The 19,404-nt window shown below is 40.6% G+C and overlaps 1 protein-coding gene across 1 annotated transcript in view; it reads left to right on the top strand.

Annotated features, from left to right (window-relative positions):
• The window catches only part of dcaf17 (ddb1 and cul4 associated factor 17), an 80,103-nt gene that overhangs the window by 59,474 nt on the left and 1,225 nt on the right, over positions 1-19,404 (top strand). Inside the window, exons 10-15 of the mRNA XM_059966579.1 lie at positions 4,081-4,186; positions 4,292-4,434; positions 5,204-5,313; positions 5,983-6,070; positions 7,210-7,290; positions 14,566-14,721. Of these exons, the coding sequence (XP_059822562.1) occupies positions 4,081-4,186; positions 4,292-4,434; positions 5,204-5,313; positions 5,983-6,070; positions 7,210-7,290; positions 14,566-14,721 (684 nt within the window). The remainder of the gene's footprint in view (positions 1-4,080; positions 4,187-4,291; positions 4,435-5,203; positions 5,314-5,982; positions 6,071-7,209; positions 7,291-14,565; positions 14,722-19,404) is intronic.

Here is a 19,404-nt window from a genome sequence, read left to right as displayed (position 1 = left end):
CTGGCAACCCCTGGCGTTTTTCAGCAAACACCTGCGGCCACCCGCGCTCAAGTACAGTGTTTTCGACCGGGAACTGTTGGCGCTCTACCTGGCAATCCGGCATTTCAGGTACTTCCTAGAAGGTCGGCCCTTCACCGCGTTCACGGACCACAAACCGCTTACCTTTGCGTTTACGAAAGCGTCCAACCCCTGGTCGTCCTGCCAGCAACGCCACCTGTCCTACATCTCTGAATACACGACGGATGTCCGGCACGTCTCGGGTAAGGACAATGTCGTGGCGGATGCGCTCTCTCGCCCTACCGTTCATGCCCTTTCCCAAGGGGTAGACTTTGAGGCACTGGCAGAGGCGCAGCAGGCAGATGAGGAGATTCCGAGTTACAGAACCGCAGTCTCCGGTTTGCAGCTCCAGGACCTCCCCGTAGGCCCGGGTGAGAGGACCCTACTCTGTGACGTCGCCACCGGCCAGCCCCGTCCCGTCGTCCCGACAGCCTGGCGGCGCCGTGTTTTCGACTCCATTCATAACTTGGCGCATCCCTCCATCCAGACAACTGTCCGGATGGTTTCCAGCAGGACTCAGCTGCCCCACACAACTGCCTACCACCCACAGTTGAACGGGCTAGTGGAGCGTTTCCACCGTCACCTGAAGTCGGCCCTCATGGCCCGCCTGCGAGGAGCCAACTGGGCGGACGAGCTTCCCTGGGTCCTACTCGGCATCCGCACAGCGCCCAAGGACGACCTGCACGCCTCGTCGGCCGAGTTGGTATACGGCGCGCCCCTGGTCGTCCCCGGGGAGTTCCTACCAGCCCCACGGGGCAGTACTACGCGAGAAGCTCGGTAACCTGGCCCCCATACCCACTTCACAGCATGGGCGGAACCCGACCTGCAGAACTGTAAGTTTGTGTTTGTACAAAGGGGCGGGCATCGGCCACCGCTGCAGCGGCCATACGAGGGGCCGTTTATGGTGCTCCGGAACAACGGGTCCAAGTTCGTGCTGGGGGGAAAGAGGAGGTTTTCACAGTGGACCGCCTCAAACCGGCCCATGTGGACCTGGCGCAACCGGCCGAGTTTCCGGCACCTCGGCGCAGAGGCCGACCTCCCAAGCAGGTTCCGGCCCAGACTGTGGACATTGGGGGGGGTGTATCGCCGGTTCTGGGGGGGGTTATGTGGCGACCCATTTCCTGGCACATCCGAACCGGCTCACAATTAGATAGCCTACGGGGGTTTGCGAGCACAGAGCTTTGGAGCCTCTGCGCCACGGGGGGCAGGTTGAGGGAGGCTTAAAAGTGAGGCTGAGGATTTCGAATAAAGTTTTTTCCTTCGACTGCAGTTACCAACTCCGTGTCGTAATTTTAGCGCTGCGTGTAGCACACCGCTACAAGCTGTTGATTTTCAGAAGGACCTGATGTCCTTGTACATTAATCATAGAAAGTTAATGTGCAAACAGTTAGGAAGGCAAATAGTACGTTTGTCTTTATTGCAGAGGATTTCAGTATTGGAGAAAAAGATTTCATTATAAGTTAATGTGCAATCATTTAGGTCAATATAATAGTATTTTGCAGAGGGTTTCAGTAAAGCGAGGCTACATGTGAATGATAGGTGCAAGTATAGTCTCTTTAATTAAGAAAATACTTGAGACAGAGGGTGTGCAAGTCTTCAACAGGTTATTGCCTGGTATTGGAGTTTGTCATATGGGTTGGTTGTGAAGTTAAAAGTCCATCTTATCATAGTAGGGAACCATTCAGGAGCCTTATAACATTGCAGTAGAAGCTGTCTTTGAGCCTGGTGGTGCATACTATCAGGCTTTTATATCTTCTGTCCAAAGGGAGGGTGGAGAAAAGAGAATGTCTTGGGTGAGTGGGATTATTGATTATGTTGGTTGCTTTACCAACAGTTGTGGTGGCGCATTGAATATATAAAGGGCAGAGATCAATATAATTTTGATAATTAAGAACTCAATGGATAAGGGATTAGTGCAGGCAAGGGGCACTGAGATTAGAAGATCGATCATGGTGTTACTGAACGTGGAGAAGGTTGAATTGGGCCTTCTGTCTCAACTCAACTGGTCGACAGCAGATGCCATTTCAATGGCTCTTTACTCAATCTTGGAACACCTGGACAGTGAAGATACATGCATCAGGATGCTCTTCAGAGACTATACTTCAGCATTCAATACTATCATCCCCTCAAAATGAAGCAATTATCTCCAACTCCTATGGCTCAATATTCCTTGTGCAACTTGATTCTCGGTTTCCTCATTTGCAGATCCCTAACATTTTGGATTGGCAACAACATCTCCTCCACAATCACCATCAGTACAGTTGTACCTCAAGGCTGTGTGCTTTGTCCTCTGCTCTACTCGCCTTATACCCATGACTGTGAGGCTAAGTACAGCTTCAATGCCATATTTAAGTTTGTTGATGACACCGCTGTTGTTGGCTGAGTCAAAGCTGGTGACGAATCACCATTTAGGAGGGAGAGTGAAATTGTAGATGAGTGGTGCCACAGAAACAGCCTCTTTCTCACTGTCAGCAAAACCAAGGAGCTGATTAATGGCTTGAGGAGGAGGAGGAGGAAACCAGACATCCATGACAACACACACAAAATGCTGGAGGAACTCAGCAGGCCAGATGTCATCTACAGTCAACATTTCAGGCCGAGACCCTTCATCAGGTCCATGGCCCAGTCCTTATCCAGGCATCAGAGGTGGAGAGGGTCAGCAACTTTAAATTCCTTGGCATTATTTCAGAGGATCTGTTCTGGATCCAGCACATAAATGCCGATATGAAGAAAACACAGCAGCGCCTCTACTTCCTTAGAAGTCTGTGGAGATTTGGCGTGTACCTAAAACTTTGATAAACATCTATAGATGTGTGGTGGAGAGTATATTGATTGGTTGTATCGCGTCCTGGTATGAAAACACCAATGCCTTTAAATGGGCAAGCCTGCAAATAGTAGTCGCTACATCCCAGTCCATCACAGGCAACACCTTCACTGCCACTGAGAACATCTACAAGAGCGCTGTCGCAGGAAATCAGCAATCATCAAGGGCCCCACCATTCAGGCCATGCTCTCCTTTCACTGCCTCCATCAGGAGAAAGGTACATGAGCCTCAGGACCTACACCACTAGGTTCAGCAACAGTTATCCCTCAACCATCAGGCTCGAGCCAGAGGGGGCTGAACTGTTCTGTTCCCACAACCAATGACTTCCAAGGACTCTTCATCTCATATTCTCAATATTTATTGCTTATTTATTTATTTTTATTTTTGTATTTGTACAACTTGGTGTCTTTTGCACATTAGTTGTTTATCTGCTCCTCTTTCATATGTTCTTATGTGAACAAATCTCATCAAATTGATAGAAAAAAACACTGGGTAATCAAATGAGTAATTTAATTGCCAAGCTATCATTAGGAATATCACAGTTATTATTAGGAAATTAGAAGTAGTATCTGATTTGTAAAATTGTTTAAAATTAGACAAAAGAAATTGGATTTTAATGAAGAGGATACTCAATTGTGTAGCAGATCTTCCTTTAATTTAAATCTCATAGAAAGAATAATCCATGTAAATACAATAGCCTTCAATCTAAAATGTGCCCCCAAATCTTAGGTTTGAACTCTGAGGCTTGAGCCCTCAACTTGCTGATTCAACTGGTAAGTGTGGCAGTAATTTGGACAAGATGGTGGGTGATTACTTTTATCTCCAGATTTCAATTTCATGTACTTTAATGGTGCAACTCTAATAGTGATTTAAATGCTAGATTTCCATCGGTAGGTCAACAACTCACTAGTATAATTTTCATTATATTTATAGCATTTACAAAATATGGTTAAGTTATTTTGTATTTTTAAATCATTTATATTCACTGAATAAGATGATTAACAAGTATTAATTCCATAACGATTAGAAATTTCTTAATTGAATCATGTATGATTACACTGAAAATCCAAGTCAGGTGATATGTTTTTAATGGGCTTTGAAAATATACAATCTCAAAAGGCGAAAGAACCTGTAACACGATATTTCTGTTAGTAAGGTAGAGTTGAAGCATAAATAGTAATTCCCCGTCTTTTATACAGTTTACACAGAAACAATGTATTCTTGGCCAAAACTGTGAATGGAATAACACAACTGGGATTGTAGGTGCAGCTCCATTTGGAATTCCATGTAATATTAACATAACAGGTATCTTTTAATGAAAATAAAATATCTGTATTATCTAAATTGGAATTCACATGTAGTTCATTATTGATATAAACACTAAAGATGTATTTTTTTTTCTTTTTACAGACTGTCCACCTGTTCTATTTGAAGTGGCTTGTCTTGAAAGTGCATTGCAGATTGGAGGATATCCCTGGCATTACATCATTACACCTAACAAGCAAAACCAGAAGGGCATCTACCATATTTGTTCTCTGAAGGATAAAAAATTGGTAATGTAACACAATTATGTACTTACTGTGCAACAAGATTTTGTATCTTGATAGTATATTCTCAACTGTCTGAACAGTCTGAAAATTAAGAATGCTGGAAAACTCAACAGGTCAGACAGTATTCCCAAACTTCTTTATGCCATGGATCCCCTGCCATTAACTGAGGAGTCTGTGGACTCCAGTTTGGGAACCCCTGCTTTAGAAAGAGAAACAAAGTTAACAAACCAGACCGAAGGAAAGTTGAAAATCAAAGACTTTGTTGCAATGAAGTGAGTAGAAAGAACAAAGGGAATACCTGTGATGGGGTGGGGTATAATATGTTGTAGTGATGCCAGATGAGAGGAATTGCTGAAGACTGCACTTCTCTACACGCAGCTTCCTGCATGTGCTTCATTCCACTCTCTGTTTGTCCAGTTTTGTATTTGTACTGATGAGATTTTCCACACCAATATTTCCTTCTTCTTAACTGGTTTTCTCTGCATTATGAATGGCAGTTTTACCTTCAGAAGAGTAAATGAGAATTATATTCAATTCTTCACATAATTATAATGCTGGTTTGTGCAGAGGTCAACCTGTGATTTGTGAAAGGGAACAAGAGTTGTATAATGGTGTGAGAGTTTCACCAAAGTAAAACAGCATGGTATAATAAATACGTTCAGAAGTGTTTTTTTTAAATCTCAAAGATTACTTAAGTTTTTGCATTCAGATCTGGTCTTCTTGTGAACATAATCTTGGATTTAAATTGTGATCTGAACTTTTGTCCATTTAGGCAGAGAATGGAATTCAAGAGATGGAAAGTTTTTCATTGGAAACTGACTGGATATATTTCCATCCAGATGACTCAGGAAGGATCATGCACATTGGGCCAACACAAATTAAGTAAGTTCATCAGCTAGTGCATTAACTATTACTTTCAAAGGAGAAAGCCTTGGATTATCGTCAATGTACCATGTTTCCTTAAATGGAAGGTTGTGGTAAATAGTTTAAGGAAGATTTTTATTTAAAAATGGCCTCCTGGGGGAAATGTTGAAGAGAAAACCAATACAAAAATCAACAATATCATACTTCTGTTGTAATTACTTTGCATTGGTTGGGACGTTATAAATAATATTCATGGAATAAGTGAGTAAGTGCCATTAGATATGGCAAGAGGAACAAAATTTCTTTGGTTATGAGGTAATAGGCCTAAGAGGAACGTGAAATAATTTGAAACCAAACCGTAAACAGGCCCCAAGTATACCCAGCGCTTGAGGAAAAGGTGCCATCAGGGGAAGAGACAAATGGCTTATACTTAATTTTTCTTCATTTTAAGTCGAATGTTATATGTTATGATTTTAAGATATTTCACCTTAATCCAAAGTCTTAATAACTGCCACTAATTCATTATTGGTAACGTGTTGTGGATGTTTAAATACTATGCACGTTTCAGTAAAGTACTGTTTAAGAATTAAAAATTTAGATTATTAATATATCTTTTATAATATAAAGGAAACATTTTACACTTTGCCATTCTTTGTGTTGTCCATCATTGTTCATTATGTTCCTCAGTGTATTGCAGTTGATTGAAAAATCTGAAGATGAGCAAAGATGGCAGGTTTTACAAGCCTTTACTATTTTATCTAAAAGAGAAAGAAAGGTAACTCAATATCATTCATCTTTACATTTTTATTTGCACTATAGGTTAAACTGATCCATATTTAGATTGGGAAAAGAAGGGTTGGAAATTCATGGAGATGCAGACTTCCTTTCATATTGCAAGTGCCACCATTCCTATCAGGTGTTCCATTCCTTTGTGTATCTGTTTTTAGTGTGCAGTGGTTCATTGGTGTTGATACCTTAGCCAGAGCATAGCATTGGGGAAATAATTGTGTTTGTTTTTACTTGTAGGAATAATGTTATATGCAAACACGATTTTCTTGATGAGTCGAATCCAAGATACACTGAAACTTGTTTAACTAATATTTGTCCTTGATAAAATTAAAGTACAAGGCATGTACTAAAGGCCGTCCAAGATTTGACAGAGTTAGTCATAGAGGAGTTTCTTACAATACATAATGGGGGTAACAGTATAAATATGTAATGTCTCCTATTGTGGGCCACTTAGTTTTCCCTGTAACAAACAGGTACTTAAGGTGAACCTACATCAGTATAATTAAACATTACTTGGAAGTATATGGAAGCTCAGTCAGCATAATTTTACAATGAATGTCATTAGAACCAATCAACACTAATCTCAACTCCAGACAGACAAAAATAGGAAGGTGAACCACAATTATAGGCAACACAGACAAGGTACTGGATGAACTCAGCAGGTCAGGCAGCATCTTTGGCAATGAATAAACAGTCGTTGTTTTGGGCCAAGGCAGACCTGTTGGGTTCCTCCACCATTATGTGTGTGATGCTCTGGATTTCTAGCATCTGCAGATTCTCGTGTTCACAATTATTGGCAGTTGTTTTCCATAGACAAAATCTCAGGAAATGAAGCTAGACAATGTCCTCCATTTCCTAAATATGGGCTATCTTGACAATAATTGGAAAGTACTACTGTAAAATCATTATGCAATCAAAATGTATACCAAATTTAAAAATATTCAGTATATAAAAATGTAACTATTGTACAATTCAAAAATGTAGCAATACAAATGTGAAAATTGAAGGTATTCTAAAGTTGTATTAAAGATTTTCTGGTTGTATGCTAAAGTGTTTGGAAAGTATAAGACTGTTGCATATTTAAGAAAAATGCTTGCCTTTCTCTAAGTACTTCCACTGTTACAGGTAGAGAACTCAGTAACAGTGACAGCCTATGGCCGAGTTGTGAAAAGACAGTTTTCTCAATTGGATGATGATCAGTACGAGGTAATTGCAAAATTGGAATAACAGCACATTGGATTTATTTTCTCTTCCTTCAGTATTTGGTAATGATAGGAGAGACTTTTGTTTTCGGAACTGTCTCCGTCACGCACTTTATCAGACCTTCTCCACTCTGGACCTTTCCAAATAAGACCATAAGACATGTGAACATTATTTGGCCATTCAGCCCATCAAGTCCTCTCCACTATTTCATCATGGCTGATCCCAGATCCCATTCAACCCCATACACCTGCCCTTTCACCATATCCTTTGATGCCCCAACCAATCAGGAAACTATCAACTTCTGCTTTAAATATACTCACGGATTTGGCCTCTGTCGCAGTCTGTGGCAGACCATTCCACACATTCACCACTCTTTGACTAAAAAGAATTCCTGCTTGCTTCTGTTCTAAAAGGTCACCCTCAATTTTGATGCTGTGTCCTGTAGTTCTGGATACCCCCACCAGAGGAAGCATCTTCTCCACATCCACCATATTTCGTCCTTTTAACATTCGGTAGATTTCAATGAAATCCCCCTGCATTTTTCTAAATTCCAATGAGTACAGGCCCAAAGCTGCCAAACACTCCTCATATGTTAACCCCTTCATTACCAGAATCTTCCTCATTTACCTCCTCTGGACTTTCCAATGACAATACATCCTTTCTGAGATAAGGACCCAAAACTGTTGACAATACTCCAAGTGTGGTCTGACTAGTGTCTTATAAAGCCTCAGCATTATCTCCTTGCTTTTATATTCTATTCCCCTTGAAATAAATGCCAACATTACATTTGCCTTCTTTACTACAGACTCAACCTGTGAATTAACTTCTGGGAGTCCTGCACAAGGACTCCTAAGTCCCTTTGCACCTCTGATTTTTGAATTTTCTCCCCATTTAGATAATAGTCTGCGCTATTGTTCCTTTTACCAAAATGCATTATACATTTCCATATTCCATCTGCCATTTTTTTTTGCCCATCCTTCCAAGTTGTTTAAGTCCGGCTGCAATCACATTGCTTCCTCAGCACTACCTCCCCCTCCTCCTATCTTCATATCATCCGCAAACTTTGCCACAAAGCCGTCAATTCCACTGCATTCCTGCTGAAGGATCTCGGCCTGAAACACTGGGCATATTCTTTTCCATAGATACTGCCTGGCCTACTGAGTTCCTCCAGCGTTTTGTGTGAATTCCTCTTAGCTAAATCATTGACAAACCATATTAGCAGTCCCAGTACTGACCCCTGAGGAACACTAGTCATTGGCAACCATCTAGAAAAGGCCCCCTTTATTCCCATTCGCTGCCTCCTGCCTGTCAGCCATTCCTCTATGCATGCCTGTATATTTCCTGTAACACCATAAGATTTTATCTTGTTAAGTAGCCTTATGTGAGGCACCTTATCAAATGCCTTCTGAAAATCTAAGTAAATGACATCCACTGCCTCTCCTTTGTCCACCCTGCTTGTTACTTCCTCGAAGAATCCTAACAGATTTGTCAGGCAAGATTTCCCTTTACAGAAACCATGCTAACTTTGACTTATTTTATCATTAGTCTCCAGGCACCCCGAAACTTTGTACTTAATAATGGACTCCAACAAGTGACTTCTACATATTTACTGCTTTTTTTCCCGTATGATATTGATCTTTTTTTTAATCTAATTACCACAATCTAGACATTTTTTCAAATTTGTTTTGTTCCACGGGCATCGATGGGATCTGTAAATAGATTAAAGTAAAACAAGTTAATTTATTTCAGAATTCAGAGCAAAAGAAAGAATAACATTCAATAATCATTTTATTTCATCCAACTTGCCAAAATTTAAATCAGATTCCAACCCTGAATTAAAAACCAAGATGCACAGTATTACGTTCCTCAGGCTTAGTGTGCTAAGTGAATTAAATGAAACCATCTCGCTAGAGCCTTAATAGAGATGCTGCATTGTAAACTTATCAAATATGTTGGACAAATTCCAATCATAACAAAATCATCTTTTGTCTGTAAAACAAACATTTGAACTGGTCAATTTAGTCAAGTTTTAACATTAATCTACTGTGGTACTCTGGCTTCATCCACAATTGATCACTATTATAAATGCGCAAACATCAATGTAATTCATGCAACACATTCAATACTGTTGAGTTACAAGAAAATTGGAGCTTGATATGCACATGGCTTACTTGACCAGATGCAGTTGTTATATTCACAATTAGTTGAGGATCCATGGTGTCAGCTTCAGTATATGGCAGGGTTTCCCAACCCGAGTTCCACAGATCTCTTGCTTAAAGGTATTGGCCCATGGCATACAAAAGGTTGGGAACCCCTGGTATATGGTATTTTTGTTATTCTGATACCCATTCACCGTAACTGTTAAGACCGAATACTGGCTGATCTTAGTCATCTCCAATGTTACAAATTCATCTCTTTTTTTCGAGAACTGAGAAACTCCCTTTTCTCCTTTTTCCCTTACTTTCTCCTCAATAATGTAATCCACAAACTAGTCTCAGTACAGCTCATTCCATAAATGCCTTGTTTACATGACTACTTTGAAACTTGCAGCATAAGGTCACAGTTCTCAAAGTGCCCCCCACCCTACATTTCTGTCACCTGCCCAGTTTCAGTTCCTAAGATAAGATTGAGTATTGTTCTGTTTCTGGTTGGGCTCGCAACCTATTGTTTCAGAAGCTTTCTTGGATGCACTTAACAAATTCTTCTCCACCTAAGCCCATGGTACTAAGGCAATTGTAATCAATATTGAGGTAGTTAAAATACCCATTGTTATAACCCTGTTGTTCTTCCACTTTTCTGTATACACTTGTATGTCTTTTCCTCTAATTCCTAATGACGAGATCCATATTATAACCACACCCCTGTTATTCCCAGGTTCTACCCATATGGCTTCACTGGATAATCCCTTTGGGGTCTTCTCTAAGTACAAAAGTTACGTTTTCCTTAATCAGGAGTAAGACTCTCCATCCTCTTTTGCATTCCACCTGTCATGCCTGAAACTTTACTGCCTGTCTTGTCCTTCCCTCAACCATGTTTCTGTGATTGCAATTACATTATCATTTCAAATGCTGATCATGCTATAAGCTCATGTAATTTACCTTTAATGCGAGTAAATGCACTTGAGACTCCCATGTTCCCTTAAAGTGCCTCTGGATGCTTTGCCCCCATTTACTTGATTTATTCTCCACATTTCTCTCCCCACCAATCTTCAACCATCACCCCACCCCCTGCACTGCTGCTGTGCTTCCCATCTGCTTTTCAATTAATTTAACTTCCACTGATAAGCCTGAGCAAACCTGCCTGCAAGAATATTACCCCCTCCAGTTCAGGTGGAACTTAACAACTAGGGTGCTACAAGCTCAGCTGGTATAAGATGGCATTACCGAAGATTTGCAACAGCTTACTGATAAATGGTAAGAGAAGAGTCTGGACTAAAAACATTATTTATAACATCTTAAGCAAATTGTGGTGAACTGTTGCAGCAGACAGTGAGGAGGCAGGCAGAGGCAAGGGCGGTTGGGGAGAGGAACCATGCTAGGACGTTGCGAGGTGCAGTATGTTCGAGTTGGTGTTGCAGACCGAGTTAGTGGTATCGCTGCCGGAGATGGAGTGAGCTTTTTGGAGAGGAGTTGATGCGGAAGAGTTTCATCGCTCAACCACATAACCCTGAACTGTAGTGAGGGAGGAGGTGTAGGGCAAGCGTAGCACTTGTTCCACTTGCAAGAGTAAGTGCCAGGAAGGAGATCAATGGGGAGGGACAAATAGTCAAGGGAGTCACATAGGGAGCAATCGTTGTGGAAAGCAGAAAGTGAGGGGGAAGGAGAGATGTGCTTGGTGGTGGGATCCTGTTGGAGATGGCAGAAGCTTTGCAGAATTATGTGCTGGGCTCGGAGGCCGGTGAGAGTGGTAGGTGAGGACAAGTGGAACCTTGTCCCTGGTACAGTGCGGGAGGATGGGGTAAAGGAGATGTGCGTGAAATGGAAGAGATGTGGTTGAGTGCAGCATTGGTAGTGGAGGAAGGGAAGCCCCTTTCTTTGAAAAGAGAGGATATCTCCCTCATTGTAGAATGAAAAGCATGAAGAGCAGATACAGTGGAGGCAGAGGAATTGATAGAAGGGGATGGCATTTTTTTTTACAAGTAACAGGATGGGAAGAAGTATAGTCCAAGTAGTTGTGAAAGTCCATGGGTTTATAATAGACATCAAGTGGATAAGCTGTCTCCGGAGATAGAGACAGTGAAATCGAGTAAGGGGAGGGAGGTGTCGGAAATGGACCAAGTGAATTTAAGGGCAGGGTGGAAGTTGGAAGCAAAGTGGATGAAGTCACGGATGTAGGTAGGAAGCGACTGAACTAGGGGGATAAAACAGAGTTGAGGTATGCAGATATGAGTTTAGTGTGGGGCACAGACAAATTGAAACAATGGGTCTACCTGGACAAGCGAGCTTGTGGATCTTGGGTAGGAGGTGGAAACAGAGTGTGGGAACTACGAGGTTGGTGGCGATGGATGGGAGATCTCCAGAGTCAATAAAGGTAGTGATGGTGTGCGAGACAATGGCCACACGGTGCTCTTTAGTGGGATCCTGTTCAAGGGGTAAGTAAGAGGACGTGTCTGAGAGTTGATGCTGGGCCTCATCAAGACAGAGGTCAGTATGCCAGACTACTACAGCACTCCCCTTATCTGCAGGTTTGACGGCGAGGTTAGGGTTGGAACCTTGGAATTTCAAGATTTATAATTTACACATTTTTTGATAATAAATGTGCTTTGAATCTTTGATTTCTTCCAAGGGGCCATTCCCCCACACCATGATGTTTGAAAGGGGAGTGATTAGCAAGCATTCCTGCACTACCTGCTTCACTTATCACCTTGTCTGGTGGGCACCCATCTCCTTTCATGTAGTAGTTTCACAATATTTTACAACGTAAAATATTTTCCACATCCTGGATGTTCTATGAAGTTAAAGTTGAGTTCATTGTCACGTGCACAAGTACATGTATGCTTAGGATAGAATGGAAAAAACACTTGCAGCAGCAGCACAGGCACATTGCATCATCTATACAGCATTCACAAAAACATTAATTAAACATAAATTTCACACAATTTTTACAAAAAAAGCACAATTAGAACAAAAAATGTTCATTTTAGTGCAAGATGATCAAAGTGGTCATTCTTTTGCTAAGCTGTTGAGATTAGGGTTTTGTTAGTCGGTTCAAGGACAAAATTGTTGAAGGGAAATAGTTATCCTTGAACCTGCTGGTGAAAAGCTTCAAACTTTTGTACATTTTGCCCAGTGTTAGCTCTGAATAGATGGCACGGCTTGGATGGTAGGGATCTTGTATTCCTGAGAATTTGAATTCCCATCACAGACTATCAAGCAACAGTCAGGATAGAATATAGAACATTACGTTATGTAGACAGTGATGTTGTGCAGAACTTTTAACTTACTCCAAGATCAATCTCACCCTTCCCTCTCACATAGCCTCCATTTTTTTTCTCTTTCATCCATGTGCCAAAAGTCTCTTAAATGTCCCTGTAGTATCTGCCTCCACCACCACTCTCGGCAGCGCACTTCCCACTCTGAGTTTTTTTTTAAAAACTTGCATCTGATATCCTCCCTATACTTTCGTCCAATCAGCTTAAAATTATGCCCTCTCATATTAACCGTTGCCACCCTAGGTAAAGGATACTTTCTAAAGATACTTTTAACTGGATATCTTCAGAAGTTTGTTAGTGTTTAATGACAGGCTGAACTACAAAAGTAGCACTTACCTTATAATTGTATTTATGTGCTGTGCCCAGTTCAGATCATCCAATTATGTTAATGCCAAGGAATTTAAAACTGCTGACTCTGCACTGCTGATTTCCTCCCCCCTCCCCCACCCCCCAATATAGTCAGATTTTCACCCTCCTTTACCCTTCCTGGTCAATAATCAGCTCTGTAATTTTACTGATGTTAAGCGAGGGTTGCTTTTGGTGCACCACTCAACTAGATGTCCCATTTCACTCTGGCAAGCTGTCTCATCTCCTCCTATGATACATCCAACAACAGTAGTATCACTGGTAAATTTGAAGCTGGCATTGGAGCTGTGTTTAGCTATACAATCATGAGTAAAACAGGGGGGTTGAAACATACAGCTTTGCATGCACCTGTGTTGATGATCAGCAAGGTGGTGATAGTATCAATCTTCACTGAGTGGGGTCTGCAGATGACAAAGTCCAAATGCAGATCCAACTACATTATCTAAATCTAATGTTTGTTAAATATCTACCTCTTGCTGAAGATCTCCATCAGGATTTCACAACCTCAGCAAACATCGCAACCACGCTCTGATGCCCAAGGTCCCCTGATCTGACCTCTGGATAATGAACAGCCTCCAGCTCTTCGGCACAATGCTCCCTGACCCAAAATTTCTGCAGCACAACCCCTTTCTCCGACCTCCAAGGGCTCTACAATCCATGACCTACCCTGTTTCAATGACAAAGGATTGGCCTTCTTGTACAGTCTTCATGCAGTAAGGCGGACCTGTATACAAAATATGCTTTGGTGGCCTGCTGCCATTTTCTGTTTAAAGCATCTTGTACAGAATTTTGGACCTGATGATCTTTTCAGAAGCCAAGTCCAAGTTTAGTTGCTTCCATTAGAAGAAACAGCAAATTAAAAATCATTGCATTGCATTCAAAGGTGTCATTTAGACCTTTGTGGATGGCAGCTCAGGTTGGTAAAGGCTTTCTGTATCTTAAAAAGCCACCGTGCAGCTATCTGAGCATGTTGATGTTTGCATATGATTGAAAATAAATATCATCGCACTTGATATGTTGCTTAATTTGTATTTATTTCTAATTTGCATTTCAATCTTCTATTTTTGCCGGATACCAAATTGGATGAAGCATATGAATTCTGAACAGTTGTGGGTAGAAGTTCTTATATTTCAATTAATAATACAAAATATAACCTGATAAATTCAGCATGAATTATGTTGAGCCTGTTCAATGGATGTATACTTAGAAGTTCTTCACTTGCTCCATGATTTAATTTCAAGTCAAATAGAACTGTTAAATGTATTCTCATGATCTTGTTTAGAAAGGCAGTATTGAAACAGAATTATAAATCAGGAAAATATGTGGCAAGTTATAAAATTATACAACACTGAATGTATATTGTCATACAACAAAGTTTATACAGAGCAGTAGCGAGTTGCTGCTCTCTGTATATGTATTGTTAAAGTTATCGGATAATTTTAATTGTGAATGAACTCTTTACTCTGTTTCATTTTTAAAAGATCTTTAAAATGGTAGACTATGAAGATGAGCTTGAATTGTTGACTGTTCTGGCAGTAGCTCCAACGGACAACGAAGGGAACGCGCGTCTTGATTTTTATGACAACCAAATAGGCACTTTAATTAAGAGTGTTTCAATAAAGGAACCATGGGATGTTGTAAGTATGACTAGTAATTAGTTTATGGGTTTTGTGGATTGGTTCTTTAGTTGAGTGATTGAAGTTTTACAAAAATATTTGACTTATAGCATACCATGCATTGAACTAGGAACAGAATTAGACTATTCAGCCTATCGAGTCTACTCCGTATTCCATCATGGCTGATCCTAGATCCCACTCAACCCTGTATACCTGCCTTCTCATCATATCTTTTGATGCCCTGACCGATCAAGAGACTATCAACTTCTGCCTTAAATATGCCCACAGACTTGGCCTCCACCACGGTCTGTGGCAGAGCGTTCCACAGATTCACTACTCTGGCTGAAGAAATTGCTCCTTACCCCTGTTCTAGAAGGTCGCCCCTCAATTTTGAGGCTGTGCCCTCTTGTTCTGGATACTCCCACTATAGGGTGGACATGGAGAGGATGTCTTTTATTTAGTCCTTTCAGCATTTGGTAGGTTTCAATTAGATCCCCCCTCATTCTTCTAAATTCCAGTGAGTACAGGCCCAAAGCTGCCAGACGCTCATGTTAACCCTGTCATTCCCAGAATCAACCTTGTAAACCTCCTCTGGACTCTCTCCAATGACCACACACCCTTTTTAAGATATAGGGCCCAAAACTGTGAACAATACTCCAAGTGCAGCCTGACTAGCATCTTATAAAGCCTCAGCATTATCTCCTTGCTTTTGTAGTCTATACCCCTTGAAATAAATGCGAACATTGCATTTGCCTTCATCACCACAGACTCAACTTGTAAATAAACCTTCTGGAAGCCCTGCATGAGGACTCCCAAGTCCCTCTGCACCTTCCAATGTTTTAACTTTCTCCCCATTCAGGTGATAGTGCACACTATTGTTCTTTTTTACTGAAATGCATTATTGTACATTTCCCAACACCGTATTCCACCTGCCAATTTTTGCTCATTCTTCCAATTTGTGTAAGTCCTGCTGCAATAGCATTGTTTCCCCAGTACTACCTACCCCTTTACCTATTGCCACAGAGCAATTCCATTATCCAAATCATTGACAAACAATGTGAAAAGTAGAAGTCCCAATACTGACCCCGAAGAACACCACTAGTCACTAGCAGCCAAGCAGAAAAGGTCCCTTTTATTTTCATTCACTGCCTGCTGCCTGTCAGCCATTCCTCTATCCATGCCAGTATATTTCCTGCAACGCCATAGGATTTTATCTTGTTAAGCAATCTCGTGTATGGCACCTTATCAAATGCCTTCTGAAAATCCAAGTAATTGACATTCCCTGCCTCTCCTTTGTTCACCCTGCTTGTTACTTCCTCAAATGCCTCTTAACAGATTTGTCAGGCAAAATTCCCCTTCAGAGAAACCATGCTGACTTTGACTTATTTTATCATTAGTCTCTAAGTTCCCTGAAACCTCATCCTTAATAATAGACTCCAACACTTTCCAAACCACTGAGGTTAGGCTAACTGGCCTATAATTTCCTTTCTTTTGTGTTCCTCCCTTCTAAAAGAGTGAAGTGACATTAGCAATCTTCCTGATCTACGCAACCATGTCAGAATCAAGTGATTCTTGAAATCACGACCAATGCATCTGTTATCTCTTCAGCAATCTCTCCCAACACTCTGGGATGTAGTCCATCTTTTCCAGTTGATTTATCCTCCATAAGGCCTTTGAGTTTGCCTAACACTTTTTCCTTTGTAATAGCAATGGCATTCACTCCTGTTCCCTGACGCTCTTGGACCCCTGGCACACTGCCAGTGTCTTCCACAGTGAAGCTCATCTGCAATTTCCTTTTCCCTCATCACTACCTCACCAGCATCATTTTCCAGCGGTCCAATATCAACTCTCATCTCCCTTTTACTCTTTATATAACTGAAAAAAAATTAATATCCTGCTTTATATTATTGGGTAGTTTGCCCTCATACTTCATCTTTTCCCTTGTAGCTTTTTTAGTTGCCTTTTGTTTGGATTTTAAAAGCTTCCTAATCATCCAACTTCCCATTGATTTTTGCTACTTTGTATGCCCTTTTCTTGGCTTTTATGCAGACTTTAACTTCCTTGTCAGCCACAGTTGCCTACCCCTGCTATTTGAGAACAACTTTTCATATCTATCCTGCACCTTGTGAACTATTCACAGAAGTTTCAGCCATCTCTGTTCTCCCTCCAGTATCCTCTCCTAGTTCACCTAGACAAGCTCCTCTTTCATGCCTCTTTAATTCCTTTTATTCCATTGTGATACTGATACATGTGACTTGTGCTTCTCCCTCTCAAATTGCAATATTAATTCAATCATTTTATGATCACTGCCTCCTAAGGGTTCCTTTACATTAAGCTCCTTAAATAAGAACTGTGTTATTATACAACACCTAATCTAAGATAGCCTTTCCCCAAGTAGGCTCAAGCACAAGCGGCTCTAAAAAGCCATCTCGTAGGCATTCAACAAACTCCCTCTCTTGCAATCTGACACCAACCTGATTTTTTCAATCCCCTTGCATGCTGAAATCCGCCATTACAATTGTGTCATTCTCCTTTTCACATGCCTTTTCCAGCTCCCTTTGCAATCTTAGCCCCACATCTTGACTACCATTTAGAGGTTTGTATATGATTCCTATAATGTTAAAGGTTCAACATTCTGTGACCCTATGTCACCTCTTTCTAAAGATGTAATTCCATCTCTTACCAACAGAGCCACACCACTACCTATACCTCCTGCCTGTCCTTTAGATTCAAAGTATATTCTTTGATGTTAAGCTCCCAGCTATGCCTTCTTTCAGCCATGACTCAGTGATGCCTACAACATCATACCAATCAATCTGTAATTGCGCCACAAGTTCTTCCATGTTATTCTGAATGCTATGCGCATTTAAATACTGCACCTTCAGTCTTGCATTATTCCCCGTTTTGAATTTTGTCTCTGTGGTACAATTTAACTGTCTGCATTTGTACCCCATCATTGGCTTGTCCTTCCTTACATTCATGTTGCATCCATAATCTACTTGTAAACCTGCTGGCTCGTCCTCGGCTCTATCCTACTGGTTCCCATCGCCCTGCCATATTAGTTTAAATCACTCCTAACAGCTCTAGTAAACCTGCCCACAATGCATGGGTCCCTTTCGGATTCAAGTGAACAAGCACTTCCTCAATCAAAACAAAAAAGTTAAAGAGCAGATTAAAAAGCACTTTCACGTGCTTCTTAATAACTGATCACAGTATTACTAATTGAGCCCCAGGTGCTCACACTTGTAACCTTCAGTAGTGATATATGTATAATATGGATGTAGGTTGGATTTCGAGAAGCAAAATATTTCATTATAATGAAGTTAATTTCTAATATAAATTTAATACTTTCTATGATTCCAAATATGAATGAACATCAGTTTTCAAATCACCCTAATTATTACCTAGAAACATAGAGAAATCTACAGCACATTACAGGCCCTTCAGCCCACAATATTCTGGGTGTCAACTCTAGATGCTACTTCTACAGCTGAATATGGACTAGTACTAAATATTTACTCCACAGTAAATCAAATCAAAATATTTTTAAACGATTGCTTATTAGACAAATAACAGCCACTCAGGCACTATATAATTTGTAGGAATGGTACTGTGAAGTGTTAGCATAGACAAGGTTGACTGAAGTAATGGAATGATATCGATTATTATCTCAAACAATTAGTGGATCTTGCACCATTTGAAACATTGCTGATTTTACAGTCAAGCTGTTATGTGAAAAGACAAATGAAAAAGATAAAAATAAAATCTGAATAGAGGTCCTAAGCAAATTTACTTGGCTGAGAATGATCTGTTAAAATTAAACTGGAAAGTACAGCTTAAAGATGTCAGAACAATGGGAGGCTTTCAAGAAGGAAGAGGTGGGTGGATAGGTTAAGGTTATTTTCTTTAGTACAGAGGAGGTTAAGGGTAAATACTGTATGGCTGATGTATAGATAAATTGGAAGGAGCTTTTTCTCCTCGGAGTGGGAGCCAAAAAAAGGGGCATTGATTTAAGTTTAATCGAATTAGAGAAGAGATTATATTTTTTCTTACCCAAAGGGACCAGGGACCTCATTTATTGCCACAAAGTTTGGTAAAAACAGATATACAACAGCCATTTTCTCCAGTCTGTCTAATTCTACCCACTCTTCCTGTTATTTTCAATATTTGGTTAGGTATGGATTTTACATAAAATTTTATGTGGCTACGTATTCCACATTTCTAATTGCATTCTAAAGAAAATGGTCATCATATTTGTAAAAGTATTTTGATGTACACTCGGAAGAGCAGCAATATGCACATCTCTAGACCCGGAAGGGGAAATTAGACTAGATAGTTTGGTTTACACAAAGAGCTATATGGCCACTGAGTCAAAATATTCAATAGTTCTCTGACAGGTTTTTGCCAAAACAGGTCTACTGTCAGCAGTCATAGAAGTTACAGCACAATAACAGGCCATGTACTTACAAATATACACCAGCGATTTTCTCCACATCTGTCTAATCCTATCCACTCTTCCTATTATTTTCAATCTTTGATTAGATAGGGATTTTGCTTAAAATTTGATGTGGCCATATATTCTACATTTGTAATTGCATTCTAAAGAAACTTGTTCCAACCATACCTTTTAATTGTGGAATCATTTTATATGGTCACCATCCCGCTGTTTCATAATGCTTAATAACAACCAGATCAAGGACTATT

This window comes from Hypanus sabinus, chromosome 4, assembly GCF_030144855.1.
Source record: "Hypanus sabinus isolate sHypSab1 chromosome 4, sHypSab1.hap1, whole genome shotgun sequence".
NCBI lineage: Eukaryota > Metazoa > Chordata > Chondrichthyes > Myliobatiformes > Dasyatidae > Hypanus > Hypanus sabinus.
This window is presented reverse-complemented; position numbering and strand designations above follow the sequence as displayed.